Source organism: Loxodonta africana, chromosome 1 (genome assembly GCF_030014295.1).
Source record: "Loxodonta africana isolate mLoxAfr1 chromosome 1, mLoxAfr1.hap2, whole genome shotgun sequence".
NCBI classification, from domain to species: domain Eukaryota; kingdom Metazoa; phylum Chordata; class Mammalia; order Proboscidea; family Elephantidae; genus Loxodonta; species Loxodonta africana.
Window position 1 is genome coordinate 196,884,751 of NC_087342.1, and position 24,179 is coordinate 196,908,929.

The window sequence follows — 24,179 nt, forward strand, 5'->3', positions numbered from 1 at the left end:
TACCTACACTAGTATGAATAAACTCAATCATTGTTTTCCTTCTAAAACTATCTGTAAACACCAGTGACATACCACCTGCTGAGCCTCATCATTCCTTGAGTATTTTGGTAGATAATAAATTGCCAAAATATTAGGTACAAAAGTTAAGTTATTGGAAAGCTGGAATGTACATTCTTATAAAAGCATAGTGGCTCTGTCATCAGGCAACACTCAGTGAACCACCAGTCTAGATAAATACTCTCAGAAACAGGTTCTGTCAGCAGGGAATCATGAAATGAAGCGTTAAGAAAGTGAATATCCCCCACTTTCCTAAATGCATAGCCTAAGAATTCTCTGAACTTTCTATTTTGAAATAATGTCAAGCTTATATTAAAGTTACTCAACTAATAATAAACAGAGATTACAAGACCCTTCACACAGCTTCCCCTAATGCTAAAATTTCTGATTCATTTTGAAATAAACCACAGACATGATGCCCCGTTACCCCTTAATCCCTCACACGTACTTCCTAAGTGTAAGGACACTGTCCCGTATAACCACAGTATAACCATCGAAATCAGGGAAATATAATCCACAGATTCCATTCAGGTTTGCCAGTTGTTCCAATAATACCCGTTACAGGTTGACAGTCTAATCCAGGATTACATGTGAGATTTACATACCCTGTCTTATTAGTCCCTTGAGTCTGAAACAATTCCTTGGGTTTTTCTTGTATTCTCTGACAGTTTTGAAGAATAAAAGTCGGTTGCTTTGTAGAATGTCCCTCAATCTGAGTTTGCCTGAGTTTCTTCATGATTTAGGTATTTTGGCAAGAATACCATAGAAGTGGTGCCGGTATTTCTCACTGCATCAAGAGGCACAGGATGGTAATTTGGCTCATTACAGGAGATAATAACTTCTATCACTTGGTTAAGATGGCATCTTCCCAGTTTTTCCACTGAAAAGTTAATTAGTATACCTAAAATACTTACTAATTAATATATAAAACTCATTGCCGTCGAGTCAATTCCGACTCATAGTGATCCAATAGGACCGAATAGAACTGCCCCAAGGGGTTTCCAAGAGCAGCTGGTGGTTTCAAACTCCTGAACTGTTGGTTAGCACCTGAGCTCTTAACTACTGCACCACCAAGGCTCCAATTAATATACAGTTAATAAGTATTTTGTAAGAGATACTTTGGCTGTATGTAGATCTTGTTCTTCATCCAACTTTCATGCACAAGATTCTTGCTTGATTATTGCCCGAGTCCAGTATTACTATGATAGTTGCCAAATTGTGATTTTTTTTTAAATTCCATCATTCTTTTTAAAGGTATTAGTTGGCTTTTGATTGTAAGGTAGAGCTTCTGTTTTCCCACACTTATTTACATATTCATTTACTTATTGTCTTGGTCATCTCGTGCTGCCATAACAGAAATACCACAAATGGATGGCTTTAAAAAAGAGAAATTTATTTTCTCACAGTCTAGTAGGTTACAAGTCCAAATTCAGGGCATCGGTCCAAATTCAGGGCGTCGGCTCCAGGGGAATACTTTCTCCCTCTGTCGGCTCTGGAGGAAGGTCCTTGTCCTCAATCTTCCCCTGGTCGAGGAGCTTCTCAGGTGCAGGGACCCCATGTCCAAGGAATGTGCTCTGCTCCTGGTGCTGCTTTCTTGGTGTTGTTAGGTCCCCCACTCTCTGCTTGCTTCCCTTTCCTTTCATCTCTTGAGAGACAAAGGTGGTGCAGGCCACACCCCAGGGAAACTCCCTTTACCTTGGATCAGGGAGGTGACCTGAGTAAGGGTGGTGTTACAACCCCACCCTAATCCTATCAACATAAAATTACAACCACAAAATGGAGGACAACCACACAATACTGGGAATCATAGCCTACCCAAGTTGATACACATATTTTTGGGGGACATAATTCAATCCATGACACTTATATTGAACTAATAGATTCATATCTTACTAAAAAGCTTACAAATCTGATCCTTTATTTATATCAATGCTGAAATTGTCCAGATTTGGCCAGTGGGAGTTGCTTCAAATTGACATAAATGTCTTCTTGGCATATCTCCTAAGTCTTTGAGCTCTTCTTTAATTTCTGGTCCTGCACAATATTTCAGGTTCATCTTTTATTTTTTCTGTCCCAGCCCTGGAGTCAGCTATTTCTCTAAGACCTCTGGTTCCTTTGAGTGGACAATGGTATTTAGAAACTAAGATTTCAGCCATAGATGTGCTCATTGCTATAGAAGTGTTACTGGTCCAGGTTTTCTCACAGAACACACACACAGACATGCAAGCATCTATATCTATTTGTATATCTATATATAAATATTACAACCTATGAGTTCACATTGATATCTTCAATTTGAATTTAATACCACTGAACTTACATGTAGCCTTCCCCCGTCCATATTTCTCACTCTTCAACAGTGAGAAATCCAGCTCCCATTATTCTCAGTTTATTTCCTTATTTGCTCAAACTTCCTCCATGCTCCATGTAGTGAAACTCCAGGCCATGAAGGATCAACCATAGACAGCTCCCCTTCCTAAAATCCTAGCCTAGCATGCCACCCAAAGATAGACCTTGGACACACCTCTTCCCCACCTGGAACATGCTAGTGCCTACCCTCTACCCACCTCCTACCTCAGTCCCTTACTGGTGCGCTAGTCATAAGCTTGGCCCCAATAAATGGGAAGAGAAGGAAGGAGTGAAGGCCAATGAGAAAGCTCAGGCCTAGGCACATTGGTCCTTTCTCCATTGTTTATTGTTTTATTGTCATATATTTTATTTCTACATACTTTATAAACGCCCAAAATATTATATATATATATATATATAACTATATATATTTTGCTTTCACCAGTTATCTTTTAAAGAAACAAAGAGATGAAAATACGAGATAATGTTTTCTAATTTCCCACATATTTACCATTTCTGATCTTCATTGGAAACCCTGGTGGTATAGCGGTTTAGAGCTATGACTGCTAACCAAAAGGTTGGCAGTTCAAATTCACCAGGTGCTCCTTGGAAACCTTATGGGGCAGTTCTACTCTGTCCTATAGGGTCACTTTGAGTAGGAATCGACTCCACAGTAATGGGTTTGGTTTTGGGTTTGGCCTTCATTACTTGCAGTAAATCTCTGCTTCTCTCTGCTATCATTTCCTTTGAACCTGAAGAACTTCCTTTAGCATTCTTTGTAGTGTAGATTTGCTGGTGACAAATTATCTATCGCATTGGTTACTGAAAATTTCTTTATCTCACCCTCATTTTAAAGGGATAATCACTGGATATAAAATTCTGACTTGACACTTCTTTTCTTTCAGCACTTTGAAAACGTGGTTTCATTTTCTTCTGGTCTCTGCTGATTGTGATAAGAAGTCATATTCCCCTGTATATAAGATATCTTTTTGTCCCTCTGGCTTTTTTTCTAGATATTCTCTTTTATCTTTGGTTTTCAGCAGATTGACTATATTATGCCTAGATGGGCTTTTCTTTATATTTATTCTATAATTTACATCATTCTACTTATTCTGAGCTTTTTTGATATACAGTTTGGCATTTTCAACCAAATATCAGAAATTTTCAGCCATCGTATTTTCTTTTTCCTGCCCATTCTGTCTCTTCTTCTCTCCTCTCTTCTTTCATTTCCTTTCCTCTCCTCTTCTTCTGGGACTCCAATTACATATATGTTAGGTGGCTTGATACTGTCCCACAGGTGGCTAATCTTAATCTTTTTTCTTTCTGTTATTCCGATAAATCAGATTGGACAATTTCTAGATCTATCTTCAAATTCACTGGCCCTTTCTTCTGCATTTTCCAAACTGCCATTATGCTTATCCAGTGAAGTTTTCATTTCTGAAAAATGTTATTTTCAGTTATGAATTTCCATTTGGTTCTTTTTTTATATTTTCCATTTTCTGCTGAGATTCCTCACGGTGATTATACATTGTATGGAGTCTAGATTAAATTGTGTTCCTTTAAAATTTTGTTGATTTTTTGTTCTGGCAGGCAGTTAAATTATCAGTAGATTCTTCTGGTCTTGTCAGACTTGGTTTTATCATTTGTTGGAGCAAATCTATTTTGGTTTTGTCCTTATTTCTAGGTTATGGCCCATACTTTAGTCTATAGCATGGTTCCCACTGAGAAGGCGTGGACTTTTTGGAGTCTCTAATGGATTCCTGAGAAGCTCAGTAAGGTCTCTCCACTTTGGCTGAGCCAGAGCTCTTTCTTTCAATGATGTATGACCTCTGATATCAGCAGCCTCTCCCTTTCAGGCACTGTGGAGTCTCACACTACGTATGCACACTCCACCGGGTTCAGTTCTCAGCCAAGGACCCATGGGGGCTCCTATGCAGACTTCTGTGCCCCCTTTTCTCTGGTACTTGCCCTACATACACCAGCTGCTTCATCATCCCCAAGCTCCAATCTCTGCCTACTCAGCTCAGTGAGACTGCCATATTCTGCTTGGCGTCTACCTTTCTGTGGCACAATCTAGAAAGCAACTCTGAGGCAGAAGTCTAGGGCAATCATGAAACCCACTTATGTGTTTCCCTTTTTTCAAGGATCCTATTGCCCAGTGCCTAAGCACTTGAGATATACATATATATATACAATTTTAGGGGGGAGGTTTATACATATATAGTCAGTTTTATCATTTGAACTGTGGCAAAGCAAGCCCAGTACGAACTATTCAGTCATGGCCGAAAGCAGAACTTAGATTCTTTTTTTTTGTTTTCTTTTAAGACTTTATTAGTGGGTGATTCATATGTACTTCAGTGAAGTTTTAAAAGATGATTGTTGAAACAGTTTCTCAGGTGAAAATTATACTGCCTCAAAGGATTTTTTGGGAAATTTTTGAAATTGTTTACATTCATGTTGAGCATCTTCCTCCTCCTCTCTCAATGCATACTTGCCTTGTATCATATCCAATAGATCCCAGTAACAAATTCCTAGTGGATAGTATTTTAAATAGTATAATGAAGTGATTTTTTACATTTTAATTTTTTTCCTTTCCTGCTGAAGAAAAATTTTTTAGGGGAAGGCAGGTAACTGAGGGCCAGAGGTAATGAAGGTCAGTGTCAACGGCTAGGACCACTTTCGCACACCTGCTGCTTCTCTTCCTTCGTACCTGTGTCTGCAAGCTTGCTAAAAGCTCCAAGTGTTTTCACAGTGATTTCAACAGCAAAAGTAGCTATTCTGTCATAGGGATTGTTTGTTAGCTGGGTATTTTTAACTAAGGTCAAGCTTACTTTTTATTTTAGGAAGCACAACAAGATTAAAAATCCCAGCTACACGGGGCTGAGTTAGGTAGGCACTTCCTGGAGAACCATAAATTGTTTAAAGCAATAAATGTACAACTCTATTCAGTAAGTGTAGTCATTACAAAAACCATACTGTAGTCGATATTTTGGATACAAAGGGTGAAATACCTAAAGAAGCAAAGGAGAAAGACATACAGATGCCACAGAGAAAGACTTAAACAAAGGATGAAGATACAGAAGACATAGCTTCAGGTCTGAAATCTCTACTCCTTACTCAAGTCATAATGGATCTCAGACTTACTATGGTCGCTATGAGTCAGAATCAACTCGATGGCAACATTGGTTTTGTTTTTGGTGCTGCTCTTAGAAAGGCTGCTTAATCATGGTTCATCTTTTTAATCTTTAAACTTTTGTGGGCTGCACTCCAAGGAAGACCCCTAAGGCTGCAAATCAGTGACCAGAACAGCCTTATCAACCATTTACTAACGCATTCAGCATTCAACAAATCAATAATAAATTTCTACTTCACAGAAAGTACTCTGCTAGGCACTTTAGAACTACCAAGATGTTTAAAACATGCTCCCTACATTTAAAGAGTTTATAGACTTACCAATTCGACAAGCTTTTGCTTAAAACTACGTTTTATAGCTTTGTCAATCTCACAGGCTTTTCTAATAGCAGAAACTACTGCCTATAACTGTTCCTAACAACAGACAAAAGGAACCCTTGTGGTGCAATGGTTAAAGTGCAAGGCTTTAACCAAGATCTGAGGTTCAAACCCACCGCTGGCTCTGTGGGAGTAAAGACTTAGTGATCTGCTCCCGTAAGGATTATAGCCTTGGAAACCCTACAAGACAGTTCTACTCTGTCCTATAGGGTCTCTATGAGTCGGAATTGACTTGACATCACACAAAAACAACAACAGCAACAGACAAAACCCAAAGATTAAAAGAAAAGAACCAGTAACCAAGGAAGGGTTGCTGATAGGATTAAAATAAAAGCACTGAGAACATTCCTGCCACATAGTAAGCAATCATATGTTTGCTATTGACATTATTATTAAAATGAAACATAATGCAAATTTTTATGAAGAAATATATATATATATTTTTCCAATTGCACCCACGTAATTCTTCAATGAAGCCCATCTCCAGGTAAAACTTTCATGAATCATAAACTAGAGCTAAAATTACAATAAAATTGTGATAATACCCTTTGATGGCCACCTGAAGTAAACTAAATGGAAGGGTATTTGATTTAAACATTTAACTTTGTATATTTTTAAGACCATTATTATGAAATGATTTAGGATCATAAAGGAAATACATTTTAAGTAGTGTTGCATATTAACAGTTCCATAGACTATATGATTGTCTAAATGCGTGCAAAGGGAAAATGTTTTGCACTGTCCAAATACCCCTAAGTAGTTGTACCCCAATCTCCACAACATGTCTAATAACAGGGACTCTAATTCTGAAGACAGCCATTCCATCTTCAGTGCCTGTTAGCAGAATGATGTGGTTCCTGAAATTCTTAATGAATGGTCCTACTTGTAGCCATTTGGACTCATACACCTTACTGAGATTCACACCCACTGTCTTGCCACATAGTCTTGTTACGACTCTAAAAGGAAAGAGGGAAAAAGTCAATTTGAACAGTATAGTCAGAGGGTATTGTACGTGAATAATGATACCTGATGGGGGCACTTTAAGAAGGGAAACATTTTAAGAATGTCCTTCAGAGGTGTTCTGCTGTCAATCAACTTTCTTCTTAATTCCAAAGTTTGGGTCATCCTGTTGTCAATTTCTCTCCAGTCCTTTTCTGTTTTTACATATTCTTGCTGGAACCAGTTAATATGTTCATTTACCTCAGAATCTAAACAAACAGCTTCTTTCTGCAAAATATTTTCAAAGCATCAGTATGTTCCATGTTTCAAATAACAGTTTGACACTTCATGAAAACTTGAATTACGGGCTGTTATTACACACTCCCTGAGTTGTGCGAGCACTTAATACACTTGGCTGCTAACTGAAAGGTTGGAAGCAAGGCCCTGGCAATCTACTTCTGAAAAATCTGCTATTATGAGCACAGTTCTATCCTGACACATATGGGGTCACCATGAGTTGAGGTCAACTTGATGACAACTGGTCTGGTCTGATTTGGTCATTACACACTCCTAACAATGCACTCATAAGGCAAGCATCACCATGTGTAATTTACACTTGGCCTTGAAAGTAGCTGAAAATGGACAGTTTTTAGCACTACAAACAAACTAGATAGTTCATCACTTACAATGAAATTATAATCTGTTCTCTTGACAGATCTAAAAGATCTGTCACTTTTTTTATGGAAACAAATAACCTGAAGGTTCACATTGAACAGGAATGTTGTTTAATCTATGCATTTAAGTTTTAGAAGGCAAAATCTTAAAGAAAAGATAAAAAGTCTTTTGATTAAAGTTTTGTTTTTGTTATTGTCTTTTTTCTTCAGAAAGTACCACTGCACATTCAAGAGCTAATGCAGATTTGAATTTTTACAGCTGTTTTAATGCCTTTTTATACCTGCAATACTATGCCATGTAATCTAAATTCAAATGCAGATAATAACAATGGGTATTTTGTGATGCCAAATCATCAAACTATCAATTATATTCACCATACAGTTGGGTGTATTGGGTACTATGGGGCAGCTAAAAAATACCCTACACAGTCTAGTTAAAAATCTAACATACTCAGCTTTAAGGAAGCAAGAAAAATATCTTTTGAGAAAAATCAGTTGAAGGTCACTCAGCTGAACTGCACTTGAAGTAAAAGAGCTGGCGAACTGTCTAGCTGACCAGAATGTGCAAAGATGTTCCCAGTAAAAGATGAAGCACATTAGGGAAGCTCCAGGTCGACCCACTTTCTACAAACATAGGATGAATAGCAAGACATGGACCAAGTGACAATTTCTTAGAAAAATATAACTTATCAAAACCAACTAAAAAGTAATTTCTAAAAATTTTGCATTCACTTAATTAGAAGATAAGAGTCTTTCCATACACACACACACACAAAAATGCTGACACTTTGACCTTAGAAACAAATTCTACTAAATTTCAAAACAGCATTCCAAATGTATGTAATTTTTTCCATGGAATTGAAGAAAAGGAATACTGTCCAACCCATTCTATGAAGCCTCTGTAACACTGATCCCCAAACCTGAAAAAAGTAGTATGAAAGAGAAAAATTATAGGTCACTCTCACTCTTGAACAAAAATGCAAATATTAGGAACAAGGAACAAATAACTTGATTTATCCCAGAAATGCAATGGTGGTTTGACATTAGTAAGAAAACTTTAGTAAGCTAAAAGGAAAAATGATTGATTTACCCACTACGTTTAACGTGCTTCCTAGTAAAATCTGAATTACGGGACCACTAAAAATTATAGAAAGACTTGGAGCAGAAAAGTAGATTTTGAGAAATGAGGTGTATTAACAGTTCTGTAATCTTCCTGGATTATCTAAGTACATATAAGTAATAAAAGAGAATATATGATCATTTCAAAAGATGCAGAAAAAGTATTTTATAAAATTTGGCATCCCTTTCTAATTAAAGGAAAAAAAACTTTTGTCAAAATAGAGTAAAAATTTTCAAAAACCTTTAAGATTATCTACCAAAAACCTAGAGCAAACATCATTTTTAAGGGTGCAATTTTAGAAGAATTCTCTTTAAAATTAGAAACAATATAAAGATGCTCTATAATATTCTTATTCAGCCTTGTACTGGAGAGCCTAGAAAAGTAGTAATATAAGAAAAAGAAGTAAAAGGTATAAAAATTAGAAAGGTAGAAACAAAACTGTCATTATACATACATGATGTGATTGTATAAAAGAAACCTCCAAATATTGTACACATAAATTATTAAAATTAAGGAGCTTGTCAATGTACTAACTGCATACCAGACCTGACTTTGCTACCCAGTGCTGCCATAACAAAAATAACCACCAGTGGGTGACTTTAAAAAACAGGAATTTATTGTCTCACAGTTTTGGAGGTTAAAAAAAAAAACACGTTGCCATCGAGTCAATTCCAACTCACAGTAACCCTATAGGATAGAGTAGAACTGCCCTATCAGGTTTCCAAGGAGCACCTGGTGGATTTGAACTGCCAACATTTTAGTTAGCAGCTGTAGCTCCTAACTACTATGCCACCGGGGTTTCCTTTGGAGGTTAAGAGTCCAAATTCCTGGAATTGGCAGAGCTATGTTCTATCTGCTCTAGAAGACCATTCCTTATCTCTTCCAGCTGGTGTCAACCTCAGCATTTCTTGGTGTTCCTTGGCTTGCAGACAGATCCTCACATGGAGCCTTCCCCTGTGTGTGTGTTTCTCTCCATGTCTGTTTTTCCTTTTTATAAGGCACTACTCAGAAGGAATTAAGTGTAGGACCTACCCTACTCCTGTGTGACCTTATTAACATAACAAAAGAAAAACTCTATTTCCAAACAGCATTCCAATAACAGGTACAGGGGGTAGGACTTCAGTGTGTCTTTTGGGGGGACACAATTCAATCTGTAACAAGATCAATATACAAAATATAATAACAACAAACAGAAAATGTAATTTTTAGGATAATGCAATTTACAATTATAACAAAAACTACAAGTTACCTAGGAATACAACTAACTAAAGATGTGTAAGAGATTACTGGAGAAAATTGTAAAGTGAGACCTAAATAAATGGATGTCTTTCATGTTCAAAGGAAGAAAGATTCAATAGCATAAAGAAGTCCACTCTTCCCAAATGGAGCTATAGATTCAATACAATTTCTATGAAAATCTCAAAGAGTTTGTTTGGTTTTGTTACTGAAAAACTTGACAAGCTGATTCTAAAATTCATGTGAAACATTAATAAATTGCTCAAGAATAACCAAGGCACTTGTAAAAAACAATAAGGCAGTGATGGGGGGAAGCATCAAAACTTATTTTACAACAGTGTAGAAAAGGAAAGTTGGTATTCACGCAAGGGTGAATTACTACTAATGAAACACAGCAGAAAGTCTAGACAGAGCCCTGAAAACGAAAGATGGCATCACAAATTTCTGTTGAAGAAAAGGACTATTTTATAAAAGGTGCAAGAAATTATTTATCCATCTAGAAAAAAGGAAGGAAATGGATCCCTACCACAAACCTTACACAAAAAATAAATTCTGGATGGCTTAAGGACTTAAATGTTAAAGGAAAAACTTTAAATTTTTTAGAAGAAAACATAAGAGTATTTCTTACCACTTCAAGGTAGGGAAGGATTTCTTAAAAGCACTAATTCTAAGTGAAAAACTGATAAATCTAACTGCATTAAAATTAGGATCTTCTCTTCATCCAAAGACACTAGAAAGGAATTTAAAAGCAAAGGACAAACTGGGAGGAGATATTTACAACATGTATAGCTGGTAAAGGGGTAAGATACAGAATATATAAAAGATTCCCATAAATAAATAAGAAAAAGTGCAACCTCATAGAAAGGCAAAAGAGATTGTCTTAGTTACCTATTACTGCTGTAACAGAGATAGCACAAGCGGGTGGCTTTAACGAACAGGAATTTATTTTCTCATGCTAAAAGTCCAAATCAGGGTCTCAGCCATGTCAATTCCTTCTGTGCCCTCTGTCCTAGTTTTGGGTGATGGCCAAAAATTCTTGGCATTCGTTCGCTTGTAGATGGGTCCTTACATGTCTCTCTTCCCTCTGAGTGTGTTTATTCTGGGTTTTTGTTGTTGTTATTGCTGTTATTACTCAGAAGCGATTAGGTTTAGTGTCAACCCACAGTGGTATGACCTTATTAACATAACAAAAGAAAGCCTCCTATTCCAAGCAACGTCGTATTTACAAGTGATTTTCTATTTACAGGATTTCAACACATATTTTTGGCGGGCACGAGTCAATCCATAACAGACATGAACAGGTGTCTTGTAGAGGAGGATATTTGAGTTGTTCATAATATATGAAAGGATGCTCAATCTCATAAATATTAAAATGAAAATTAGGACCAAATAAGGTACCATTTTATTCCCAACAGATTGGGGAAAAAATGAAAAAGAGATGATAAGTGTGGCTCGAGGGAATTTAAATGTTCCAATCATTTAGGAAATCAGTCTGGCACTGTTATAAAACTCAAAATCTGCATACCCCAAAAACCAGCAATTCCACTCCTAAGTATATACTCTTGAAAAACATTTGCACAACGGCACCAAGACATGTATACAAGAATGATCCCAGTAACAGCATGATCTATAACAGCAAAAACTGGAGACAAACTTAATAACCATCAACAGAAGAATAGCCAGATAAACTGTGGTCCCCTGTCCCAGTAGATTATTAAGCCAACGTGAAATGAATAAACTACACAATTGAACTTAACAGCCTGGATGAATCCTTGAGACATTAAATTGAATGAAAAATAAAAGTCTTTTTTCATCAAAGACAACATATAATTTTCATATCATTTTCTAAACCTCAAAATCAGGCAAAACTAAACAATGCATTCCTAAGGAATGGATGCATATGTGACAAAATCTTACCTTTAAAGAACTGGTGAATGGTAAACATAAAATTCAAGGTTGTGGTTACTTCTCAAGGGCAGTGGTGCTGGGAAGGCGGTGATGAGATGGGAGGAAAACAGGCAGACACGATGGTATAGGCAGTGTTCCAGTTTGAAAGCTGAATGTTAGGCTTACCATGTTCATTTTGTTTCAGAAATTATATATATATGTTTTATATATTACTTTGTATGTCGCAAATGTATATCATGATTTTCTTTTAAGAAATAAAAAGAAAAAATTCTACCTTTTAAAAGTAAAGAAAAAAGTTTTAATAATTTTATATATAAACAGCTTTCCTTCTACTGAAATATAGTGGAAGTTCTGTAATTGCTGATGCTGATGTTTATAGACATGAAGGAGCACTGGTGGCACAGTGGTTAAGCACTCGGCTGCTTACCAAAAGGTCAGTGGTTTGAACCCACCTGCTGTTCTGTGGGAGAAAGATGTGACAGTCTCTCCCATAAAGATTAAAGCCTTAGAAACCCTATGGGGCAGTTCTGCTCTGTCCTATAGGGTTGCTATGAGTCGGGATCAACTCAATAGCAGTAGGTTTTTTTGGTTTTTTTTTTTTGAAGTTTTATATGCATGATGAGGTCCCTGGGTAGCAAAAATGGTTTGCTCTCAGCTAATAACGTAAGGGTTGTTGGTTCAAACCCACCCAGCAGCACCACAGAAAAAAGGCCTAGTGATCTTCCTCTGTAAAATCACAGCCAAGAAAACCCTATGGTGGTTAGTTCTACTCTGTAGCACACGGGTCACCATGAGTTGGAAACCAATCAACGGCAATGAGTTTGTTTGGTTTTATACACATGATGTATTGTTTCCTACAAAACCTCAACCCAATCTGAAATATCACAGAAAGTAGTTTCCAGGAAGCTTCTAATTCATGATCGGACTAGCACAATGCTGGTGGTTTGTATTCCAGATTGAAGTGACCTTCCTTATAAAAGGCTGCATCAGAATTAAAATTTTTTAATGGTGCATATATTGTTGGCACTAAAAGGAATTTAGAGATAGTCTGGTCTGTGCTTCTCATTTTACTATGAGATGAATGAGATTCACAAAAAGAAGGTGACTTTTCCAAGCACAGAGAGGTCCTGCCATTGGGGGATAGCGGTAAAGCTAGGTCCCTGTCTTAGTGTAAACCTCTGCTTCTCTCAGGAGATGGATGGCCTTGTTCCAACAGGCTGGTTTCCTTAGCAGTGCACACGGAGGTGGGGGAGCTAGTGGATAAGAGCAGTCTGAATCTTCCAGGGCAGCAGCTGCAGCAGAGTTGGCTGCATAGTGTCTGTCCCAGTACACAAAGGTAGTAGGGGGAAGTGATCAAGGAGCAACCCAAGGAAGATGGCACAGTGCAGGAAGGAGATCATTCCTGGTCAAGGAATGCTAATAAATGGATACACTGAAGGGAAGGAGTCACCTGTGGTATTCGTGACTTCAAAGGAATCAGCATAAACTAACTAGAACATAAACTACGTTAAATTGGATCAAAACAAACCAGATAAAAAGCTTATGCCACGCCTCCTTTATCACGCTAGTAGTGGCCACAGAGTCATCCCTCTACGCCAACACCACAGTGACCTACAGCTCCTAGAGGGTGCGTGGGATACCAGAGAGCTCAGCTCTAGTCGGTTTTTAGTCTAATCTGACAACTAAAAAAAAAAAAAAATCTGACAACGGGAGCAGAAATAAGGAGGAGGCTATTTCTAAGTTAGAGTTTAACAAAGAATTGGCACTGCTTTTGAAGTTGTAAGACACAGCATGATTTAAAATACATGGTTAAATTTCTGTCCCCAGAAATAGATAAAAACTCACCTTGACTTTTTGAAAATATAATTTTGTTCTATGTCCTGCAAAAAAAGTTTACAAATAAAGCATCTTGCTATGAGGCACCATGCAAGAGTCCTGAATGTAAGCTTTGAGGAGTATAGCTTCTGAACATCATTGGTAAATAGCTGGTCATGCTCCCTCTAAATCATGATGCTCCCCCTAGACTGTCATCTCACTAGCTCTCTAATTCCTCTAGGGTATGTTATCTGAGCTGTCCTGTAGGGTAGCTGCTACCCACACGTGGCTGATGAGCACTTGAAGTGTAGCTAGTCCAAATTAAGATGTGCTGTAGTGTAAAATGGAAACCCTGGTGGCATAGTGGTTAAGTGCTACAACTGCTAACCAAAAAGTGAGCAGTTCGAATCTGCCAGGCGCTCCTCAGAAACTCTATGGGGCAGTTCTACTCTGTCCTGTAGGTCGCTAGAAGTCAGAATTGACTCAATGGTAATGGGTTTGGTTTTTTGGGTAGTGTAAAATACAAACTGGATTTCAAAGATTTAATACAAAAAAAAAAAAATATAGCTCATTAATCATTTTTTATGATGATGGCATGCTGAACTGACAATATTTTGGATATATTGGGTTAGATTAAATATATTAGTAATGTTAATTCCACCTGCCTCTTTTTACATTTTTTTTATTGTGGCTACTGAAAATTTTAAAATTACATATGTGGTTCATATTATATATTTATCGGACAACACAATGTTAGATGCTAGGATTTTCTTATACCAAATTCCAGTCTCTGTTTTTAATTCTATTGTTATTAAATTAACTTTGGAAATGACGTTTCCCTTGTGTAACTTGAACAGTCTTTGAGTTTAGCATTCAGGCATTTGTCTCAGTCAATCAGCAGTGAAAATTTCCACCCATGTGAGATTGTGCCATGTTTCCAAGTACGCAGCTGACTTGTAATACTTCTCAGTGCCACCTGCTGACGGCAGTAATTGCATTACACCCGGAATGCAATTAACTGACAACTTTTTTTCCAACTTTTGCTGTCTTGTTCAGTTTTGCACCATGAGAAAAACATCTGTGGGAAAGGCTATAAAAATGATTAGTATTTACACAATAAATCATATGTGTCAGTTGTACTAGCAAACAAACAGTAAATGCCTTATGAAAAATCCAAAGGAGCTTAGTAAATAACTCTTAGCATTTGACTAAGCAGTTTTTGCACAACTTTCAATTCCACTTTATTTCTAAGCTGAAGAAAGCTAACTTGTAAAACTACTTTTGAGCTTTCAAAGCTATATGGTATGTATATACCCAAGAAGAAGGAAGAGAAAATGATTGAAAAGAGAGGAATGAATTTTAAGAATATTATTAGTAATTTAACATCTGGTGGTTAGTTGATTATTCAGCAAATATTTGGTAAGCCTTGAGTTACTCAGAATAGGATGAAAAGAACTCCCAGGCCCTCTGACTCTGTTGCATGTGGGTAGAAAGATGCTGGTATGGAACTCTGCTTTCTTCTGATAGTGCAGACATGGGCTGCCTGTCAGTCACAGAGAAAAGGAGTTAACAAGTACTTATTGTTGTTGTGGACTGTTGAGTCGATTCCCACTCATAACAACCTCACAGGAAAGATCAGAACTGCCCCGTAGGGTATCCTATGCTCTTACCTTTACCAGAAGGAGCTTTGGTGGGCAGTGGTTAAGTGCTTGGCTGCTAACAGAAAGGTTGGAAAGGTTGGAGGTTGAACCCACCAGTGGCTCTGTGGGAGAAAGATGTGGCAGTCTGTTCCCATAAAGATTATAGCCTTGGAAATCCTATGGGGCAGTTTAGAGTCCAACTCGTGGGCACCTTTTTTCTTTTTAATTCTTTAATGAAGAGCACCAGGCTTTTTCTCCCACAGAGCCACTGGTGATTTCTCCTGTGGAGCCACTGGTGGCTTTGAACCACTGACCTTTTGGCTAGCAGTTGAGTGCTTAACTACTGAGTCACTAGAACTTGTAAGTATTTACTAGATGTCCTGAAACCTACCTTCCAAAATCCTACAGCTCCCAGAAAACCAGTGCAGACCAAACAACTGGAAAGAAAATAAGTGCTAAAGTGGGTGGAGCCAAATGCAGTAATTCAAACTCTGAACACTAAAAGATGTTTTGGATGAAAATTCCAACCTTTAGGGAAATAGAAAGCTTCTTCTACCAGCTAGAGAATGGAAAGAGGAGGCAAATTTATCCAACAGAATACAAAAAAAAAAAAAAAAACCTCAAACCTGTTACCACTGAGTTGATTGCAACTCATAACGACCCCATAGAACAGAGTTGAACTGCCCCATGGGGTTTCCTAGGCTGTAATCTTTATAGAAGCAGACTGCTACATCTTTTTCCCACAGAGCAGCTGGCAAGTTCCAACCACCAACCTTTTAGTTAGCAGCCAAGCACTTAACCACTGCACCACTAGAGCTCACTTATTAGACAGAATAACTGTTAGAAAACTCCAAAATGTGTGTGAGAGAAACTCTAAGTGATAAACTCAAATCAAGCCTCTTGGTGAATGCTGGTTAAAGATGACAATTGGGCTGCTTTTCTTAGAGAAGACAATATGAATTGTAGGAATATTGTAGATACAATATACAAACCCAAAAACCAAACCCAGTGCCATCGAGTCGATTCTGACTCATAGCGGCCCTATAGGACAGAGTAGAACTGCCCCATAGAGTTTCCAAGGAGCGCCTGGCGGATTCGAACTGAAGACCCTTTGGTTAGCAGCCGTGGCACTTAACCACTATGCCACCAGGGTTTCCAATACAATATATACTTTAGAAAAAAAGGAGACTTATTGGAAGATGCAATCAAAAGGAGCTTTGAAGAAATTGACTGTTATGACTGAGTTAAATACTTTTTTTAAACTCTTGAAAAAAAGAAACCAAATGTACACTTAATTAATGGACAAAGACAAAATATTCAATACACTTAAAGATCATATTAAGAGTCTCCAAACTGAGAAAACTTCACTGCAGATAGAAAAAAACAAACAAAACAAAAAACACAGAAAGCTGCAAAAGCCCACCATAAACTTCAAGTCCTTGCTGTATTGCATTGAGAAAACAAAATGAATTTTTGCCAAATATCCAATTTAGAGCAAATTATCCCACAAAGATAGAGGGGAATCTTTTTTTAAAAAAATCAGCCTTGAATATGATGAGCTGGATACATATAAAATACAAGCCAAAAAGTTTTCAGAAACATTCCAAAGAAATTTACAAAAATCATCTTATTACCCATGAGAGAAAAGCTTATAATAATAGGCTGAGAGCTCTACTGGCTGAAAGAAACCTCAATATCTTAAGAAAACAAAACGCATGCATTAGTCAAAAAAGTATTGAGGAAGAATTTAAGCACTGCAAAAAGTGTGTGTTTCTGTGCTAATGTTTCAAAAGACATTTGGCAGAGGCCAAGAGGACCACCAGGGAATCCTTGGGACGACCAGATCCCCAAGGAAGGATGCACATAAGGCTGTAATGGTGTGGGGTATTGGGGTCCAGTGCCTAAGTAGACCAGAGGCTCCCTATGACCTGGGGTTAGGACCATATGATTAGGCTCCTTCCATCGAGTCAGTTCCATCCACAAGAACAAGACAGAGCTTGTCTTCCTGTCCTTTGCATTGTCAGATGCTCAGAACCTTCTTTTGGCCCAACCCTCCCACCTGAACACAGCACTCCAGCCTGGGATCTAGTCCTCCTGTGAGAGGTCACATGTAACAAACAGGCCCCAGGGGCCATTACTGAGAAAACGATTTTCCCTTTATTCTGGAAAATGAGGATAAAACTACCCTGAATCATCTCCGAGGGGCTTGCCTGATACAGCACATGTTCCACTGGCAACAAAAAAGCCTCTACACTAAGTGTTAAGAGATACTAAGTAATAAAATACAATGAGGTAATGGCATAAGAACAGACTGATAGACCAATGGAATAAGAAAGAGCACTCAAAACACACTCAAGTCTATTGAGGAAGTGAATATACAATGAAAGTGGCACCATAAATCAATGAGAAAAGAATAAATTGTTAAGCAGTTGGCTTAACAATTGAGAAAGTGGCTCACTATATGGATAAAAATAAAAACAATCTCTACTTAACAGCACAAACAAAGATAGACTCCAGATGCCTTAAAGATCTAACCATGGAAGCTAAACTATAAACTTAATAGGAGAAAGCGTAGAATAAGAAAGCAGGCAAGGAAGGCTGCTTCTTCAAAATTAACAAAAAAAAGATATCATTCCATTAAAAACTGGCAAAGGATTCAAAGACGTAACTTTACAAAAAAAACCCAAAAGACTAACAAACATGTGAAGAGATACACTCATCAGTTATCCAAAGAAATTAAAATCACAGTAAGAATGAGATTACACTTTGCACCCATTCCAAAACCAAACTCAATTCTGACTCATAGTGACCCACAGTAGAACTGCCCCACAGGTTTCCAAGGAGCGCCTGTTGGATTTGAACTGCCAATCTTTTGGTTAGCTGCCATAGCTCTTAACTACTACGCCACCAGGGTTTCCGAACTCGGCAAAATTTAGAAAGCTGGATAATGCGAAGGACTGGTGGGAATACAGGGATATGGACTGCTGCTGGATTGAGAGCGAAGTCATTGTTGACAGTAATTGGTCAAATTAAGTACATGTATGCCCTGTCCCATCAGCTCCACATCCCAAAGAGTGTTCATAACTAGAAATGTATCATGGTGTTCTCTGCAGTGCAATTTGTGGTAGGGAGGAACAGGGATTGAGGCAAGGAGTACTCTACAATAGTTAGAATCAATGGACTAGAAAGACCCATAGTAACATGAATGGGCCTTAAAAACTGTCAGTGAAAAGACAGGAGGGAAATACATAGAATGCCATTTACGTAAGTCAAATATATATACGAACCTAAGATGACAGCGAACGTTTTAGAAAGCTTACAAACAAAAAATACATATAAATACATATAAAATACTTTCGAATGGTTGTCCAAGGACAGAGGTAAGGGGAGGGAGAATGGGAATGGGGAATGGCATAAAAAAAAATGAATAAAACAAGAGAAAAGCTTTGCACAGGACAATGTGCCATTTGGACAAAAAGGAAGTTTGATTAACTGAACTTTCATCGACACCTAAGGCTTGTTCAAAAAAAAAAAATAATAATACCCTAAAGTATAATACTAGAACACTACCATTCACTTCTGTATAATACCTATAAACTTTTAAAACCTATAAAACTTTTCATCCATCTCTGGCTCTGATTGAAATAAGGTAATACTGACTACAATTTAGTAAATTACTGGATTAAATCTCTCTTTATAAATTGAGATGAAGTAGAGTCAAAGATGATGAAGAAAAGGAAATAGGTTTATCAATTCATGGGGCTACAAATTATTTGAACACCAAATTAAAAGACAAGCTAGCACAGTTTCTGCATTTGACTTGATGACTACAGACTATACAAACGTCAACATGAAGTCCTGAGGTTGAAAGGCATTTTTTTAAACATTGCAGAATACCCAGTATTTTCCAGGATTTGGTCTGGGAACATAGTTTCAGATTTTGTCTAGTTGTCCATATAACCTGATAACAAGTCTTTTTAGCAGTGAAATACAAGGAGCTTTTTTTTAGGTATGTTTACTACCAGGTGGGTGGTTTGGTGTTGCTGGTACATCAGGATTTATAGCCAAGGAGAACATAATTTAACATGGTTTCAGGAATGCTACACTGGCACAGGAGGCTGGAGGAGGAGGAGGGTTAGGGACAAAAGGACTGCAGCCTGTGCTCAGATCCACACAACTTCTGCATCGGCCTGGGCTATCTGCAGAAGCCCACATGACAGGAATTTGAAATCTACATTCCTTCGCAGTGGTTAAAGCGATCGACTGCTAACGGAAACGTTGATGATTCAAAACCACTAACTACTTCTCAGGAGAAAGATGTGGCAGTCCGCTTCATTCTGGAAACCCTATGGGGTCGCTATGAGTGGGAAACAACTCAACGGCAGTGGGTTTTCCTTAATGGAGGCATCCATCTTTCTTTGGTACCAAAGGAAAAACAACCTTCCAACTACCAAAGGAAAAACATCAACAACGATTTTTTTAAAAAATCCTTTCTTATCTCTCCCCAAGGTCCTCCAAGTTTAGCAAACCCACTTCGCTGCTGTTGAGTGAATGGCTGAACTCCTGGCTTCTTGCTGCAGCAGCATTCTCCACCTCTGTAGCATGTGAAATATATATATATATACTTTTTTTTTGTATTGTGGAAGCATTATGCCCAACTCAGGAATTTTTTTTAAAGATGTGAAAGATGTCAAAATGTCTTAATCCAAACATCTTTAATTTTCACAAGTCTTAAAGAAAATAAAAAAATAAGATTGGGAATAACTTAGGCAGTTTGTCTGAATGAGATAAAGTGCATATTAAACGTATTGTGCCCCCATCCTTGTTAGTGTTTTAAAATTTGCTTCAACACTGTACAGGATACAAGATACAAATACACATTGTTTCTGTAATATTCTAGTGTAAATTGTTCCCCATCCTCTAAAGTTGGGCCTTACAGAGCATTGGTTCATAAATGGGTCTTTAAAAGATCAGCAATTTGCAGCTTCATTTGTAAGAGGGAGAAAAGTAAATCCTTACCAATTAGATTTGTATGCTGGCAAAAAAATTGCCTCTTCAGATGTGAACAATGTCCACTCTATAATCTCTTTTGCCCCGGCTGGCAGGAACATCAAAACTAAATTCTGTTGCTGCTTAAATAACTCATCCAAGCTCTGGTACATGCAAGTTCCATTCTTTTTGTAGCAAAGGTCCCTGCATAGGAGTAGAATTTAGGCATGTCTGGGGGACTAGTGGAGCCCTGGTGGCCAAAAGGTCAACCAGGACCAGCAGCTCCTTGGAAACTCTATGGGGCAGTTCTACTTTGTCTTATAGGGTCTCTGTGAGTCGGAATTAACTGCATGGCAGTGGTGGCTTTTTTTTTTTTTTGGCTTTAGGGGAAAAGTAAGGAGCCGTGGTGGAGCATGGATTAAAGCGCTCAGCTGCTAACCAAAAGGTCAGTTGTTTGAACTCACCAGCCGCTCTGCAGGAGAAAGATGGGGCAGTCTGCCTCTATAAAGATCACAGCCCTGGAAACCCCATGGGGCAGTTCTGCTCTGTCCGGTAGGGTCACTGTGAGTTGGAATCAACTCTACGGCAATGGGTCTGGGGACTAGTAGGGAAGAGCTATGAAGGGTGTAGCTACATGAAGAATTCATTGAGGTGTTTCTTAGAAAGAACAGGAAATGTGAGTGTAAAAAACTGCTTTAAAGATGATGCATCAGCACAATAGAGGAGCTGCTATTTAAACTTGTGTCCCTCAGCCTAGCCCTGCTCTGATTCCTCTGAGTCTAGTACTGGAGACAATTTGTTAATTTCACAATTTTTAAGATTAACCAATTCCAGTGAATTTTGTCTGAAGTCATAAATTTTCAGTTCTTCCCTAAAGGAACTCCATTTTTAGTATATTAAAAATCAATGTCTTTAAGAAAAATCAATTTATGAGTAATATAATTAAGTTCTTTTACAAGTGTCTTTATTTTAAGAATATAAAAGATATTTTTAAATAAATACAATTCTATCTTATCATGATTTTATTTTATAATTGGAATTTTGCTGTCAAATTTTCTAAAAAGTTCTACCACTAATTCTCCGGCACCTTTCAGATGCCTTGCTATTTTTGATCAAACTACAGACATGTTGCTGTTGTTGTTAGGTGCCGTCTAGTCAGTTCTGACTCATAGTGACTCTGCAGGACAGAGTAGAACTGGCCCACAAGGTTTCCAAGGAGCAGCTGGTGGATTTGAACTGCTCACCTTTTGGTTAGCAGCTGAGCTCTTAACCACTACGCCACCAGGGCTCCTTTTTTTTGATCAAAATACAGACATAGAATGATCTATCTGTATTATCTTACCTATAATTATATTATCTTTTTTTTATCTTATATATATAACCTTAGCTGACCTATCATTTGAAAAACCTTACTGAAAATTATAGTCAAATATTTAAAATATACATATTTGTCCAAACATTTTCATTATGTATGCTGCTGGAATCAATGGTTTACAAAACATGTTAAAAATATTCATCGCCTGAAGTTTATAAATAGTACTAATAAAATGAATGGGACTAAAGAGCAGTTCTGTTAATATCAAATGAATATACCAGCTGAAAAAGGAAACAATATTTACATCAAGTACATACACTACTAAAAATATGTTTGTGGTAAAGAGTTAAGATTTAAATATTCATGTTGGATTAAGGTGGAAATAGATTGGGTGGGCAAGAGATCTAGCTTCTATACTTGGTAGTTTGGAAAGCATCCCTAAGGAGTTCAGTCTTCTCTATTGTTGTTAGGTGCCGTCGAGCCCATTCCAACTGATAGCAACCCTATGCACAACAAAGTGAAACACTGCCTGGTCTCGCGCCATCCTTACAATTGTTGCTATGCTTGAGCCCATTGTTGCAGCCACTGTGTCAAACCATGTCATTGAGGGTCTTCTTCTTTTTCACTGACCCTCTACTTTACCAGGCATGATGTCCTTCTCCAGGGACAGATCCCGGCTGATAACATGTCCAAAGTATGTGAGACCTAGTAGTCTCACCACCCTTGCTTCTAAGGAGCATTCTGGCTATACTTCTTTCAAGACAGATTTGTTTGTTCTTTGGCAGGCCATGGCATATTCAATATTCTTTGCCAACATCACGATTCAAAGCCATCAATTCTTCCTCAGTCTTCCTTATTCAACGTCCAGCTTTCATCTGTGTATGAGGCAATTGAAAATACCATAGCTTGGGTGGGGTTGGTTTGGGATCAGGGACACCTTAGGCCTCAAGGTGACATCTTTGCTTTCCAACACTTTAAAGAGGTCTTTTGCAGCCAATTTGCACAACGTAGTGCGTCTTTTGATTTCTTGACTGCTGCTTCCATGGGTGTTGATCCTGGATTAAACTAAAATGAAATCCTTGATAACTTCGATCTTTTCTCCGTTTATCATGATGTTGCCTATTGGTCTAGTTGTGAGGAATTTTGTTTTCTTTATGTTGAGGTGTAATCCATACTGAAGGCTGTGGTCTTTAATCTTCATCAGTAAGTCCTCTTCACTTTCAGCAAGCAAGTTGTATCATCTGCATAACACAGGTTGTTAATGAGTCTTCCTCCAATCCTGATGCCCCATTCTTCTTCATATAGTCCAGTTTCTGGGATTAGTTGTTCAGCATACAGATTGAACAGATATGGTGAAAGGATACAACCCTGATGCACACCTTTCCTGACTTTAAACCATGCAGTATCCCCTTGTTCTGTTCCAACGACTGCCTCCTCATCCATGTACAGATTCCTCGTGAGCACAATTAAGTGTTCTGGAATTCCCATTCTCTGCAATGTTGTCCATAATTTGTTATGATTCGCACAGTTGAATGCCTTAGCATAGTCAATAAAACACAGGTAAACATCTTTCTGGTACTCTCTGCTTTCAGCCAGGATCCATTTGACATCAGCAATGATATCCCTGGTTCCATGTCCTCTTCTAAATCCGGCTTGAATTTTTGGCAGTTCCCTGTTGATATACTGCTGCAGCCGCTTTCAAATGATCTTCAGCAAAATTTTGCTTGCATGTGATATTAAAGATATTGTTCTATAATTTCCACATATGGTTGGATCACCTTTCTTGAGAATAGGCATAAATATGGACCTCTTCCAGTAGGTTGGCCGGGGGCTGTCATCCAAATTTCTTGGCATAGATGAGTGAGCACTTCCAGTGCTGCATTCGTTTGTTGAAACATATCAACTGGTGTTCTGTCAATTTCTGGCGCCTTGTTTTCTACCAATGCCTTCAGTGCAGTTTGGACTTCTTCCTTCAGTACCATCGGTTCCTGATCATATGTTAACCTCCTGAAATGGCTGAATGTCTACCAATTCTTTTTGGTATAGTGACTCTGTATATTCCTTCCATCTTCTTTTGATGCTTCCTGCATTGTTTAATATTTTCCCTGTAGAATCCTTCTGCATTGCAACTCGAGGCTTGAATTTTTTCTTCAGTACTTTCAGCTTGAGAAATATTGAGCTTGTTCTTCCCTTTTGGTTTTCTATCTCCAGCTCTTTGCATATGTCCTTATAGTACTTTACTTTGTATTCTCAAACTGCCCTTTGAAATCTTCTGTTCAGCTCTTGTACCTCATCAATTTTCCTTTTGTTTTAGCTACTTGATGTTCAAGAGCAAGTTTCAGAGTCTCTTCTGACACCCATTAAGTCTTTTGTTTCTCTCCAGTCTTTTTAATGACCTCTTGTTTCTTCATGTATAATGTCCCTGCTGTCATTCCACAACTTGTCTGGTCTTTGGTCATTACTATTCAACACATCAAATGCATTCTTGAGATGGCCTCTAAATTCAGGTGGAATATACTCAAGGTGGTACTTGGCTCTCATGGACTTGTTCTAAATTTCTTCAGTTTCAACGTGAACTTGCAGATGAGTAATTGATGGTTTGATTCGCAGTCAGCCCCTGGCCTTGT

The 24,179-nt window shown here is 37.9% G+C and overlaps 1 protein-coding gene across 3 annotated transcripts in view; it reads right to left on the reverse strand.

Moving 5' to 3' along the window:
* The window catches only part of SAMD3 (sterile alpha motif domain containing 3), a 55,548-nt gene that overhangs the window by 4,071 nt on the left and 27,298 nt on the right, over positions 1-24,179 (reverse strand). For all 3 annotated transcript variants that reach the window (XM_023557859.2, XM_010588437.3, XM_064290782.1), the window contains one exon: positions 6,943-7,143. In XM_023557859.2, the coding sequence (XP_023413627.1) occupies positions 6,943-7,143 (201 nt within the window). The remainder of the gene's footprint in view (positions 1-6,942; positions 7,144-24,179) is intronic.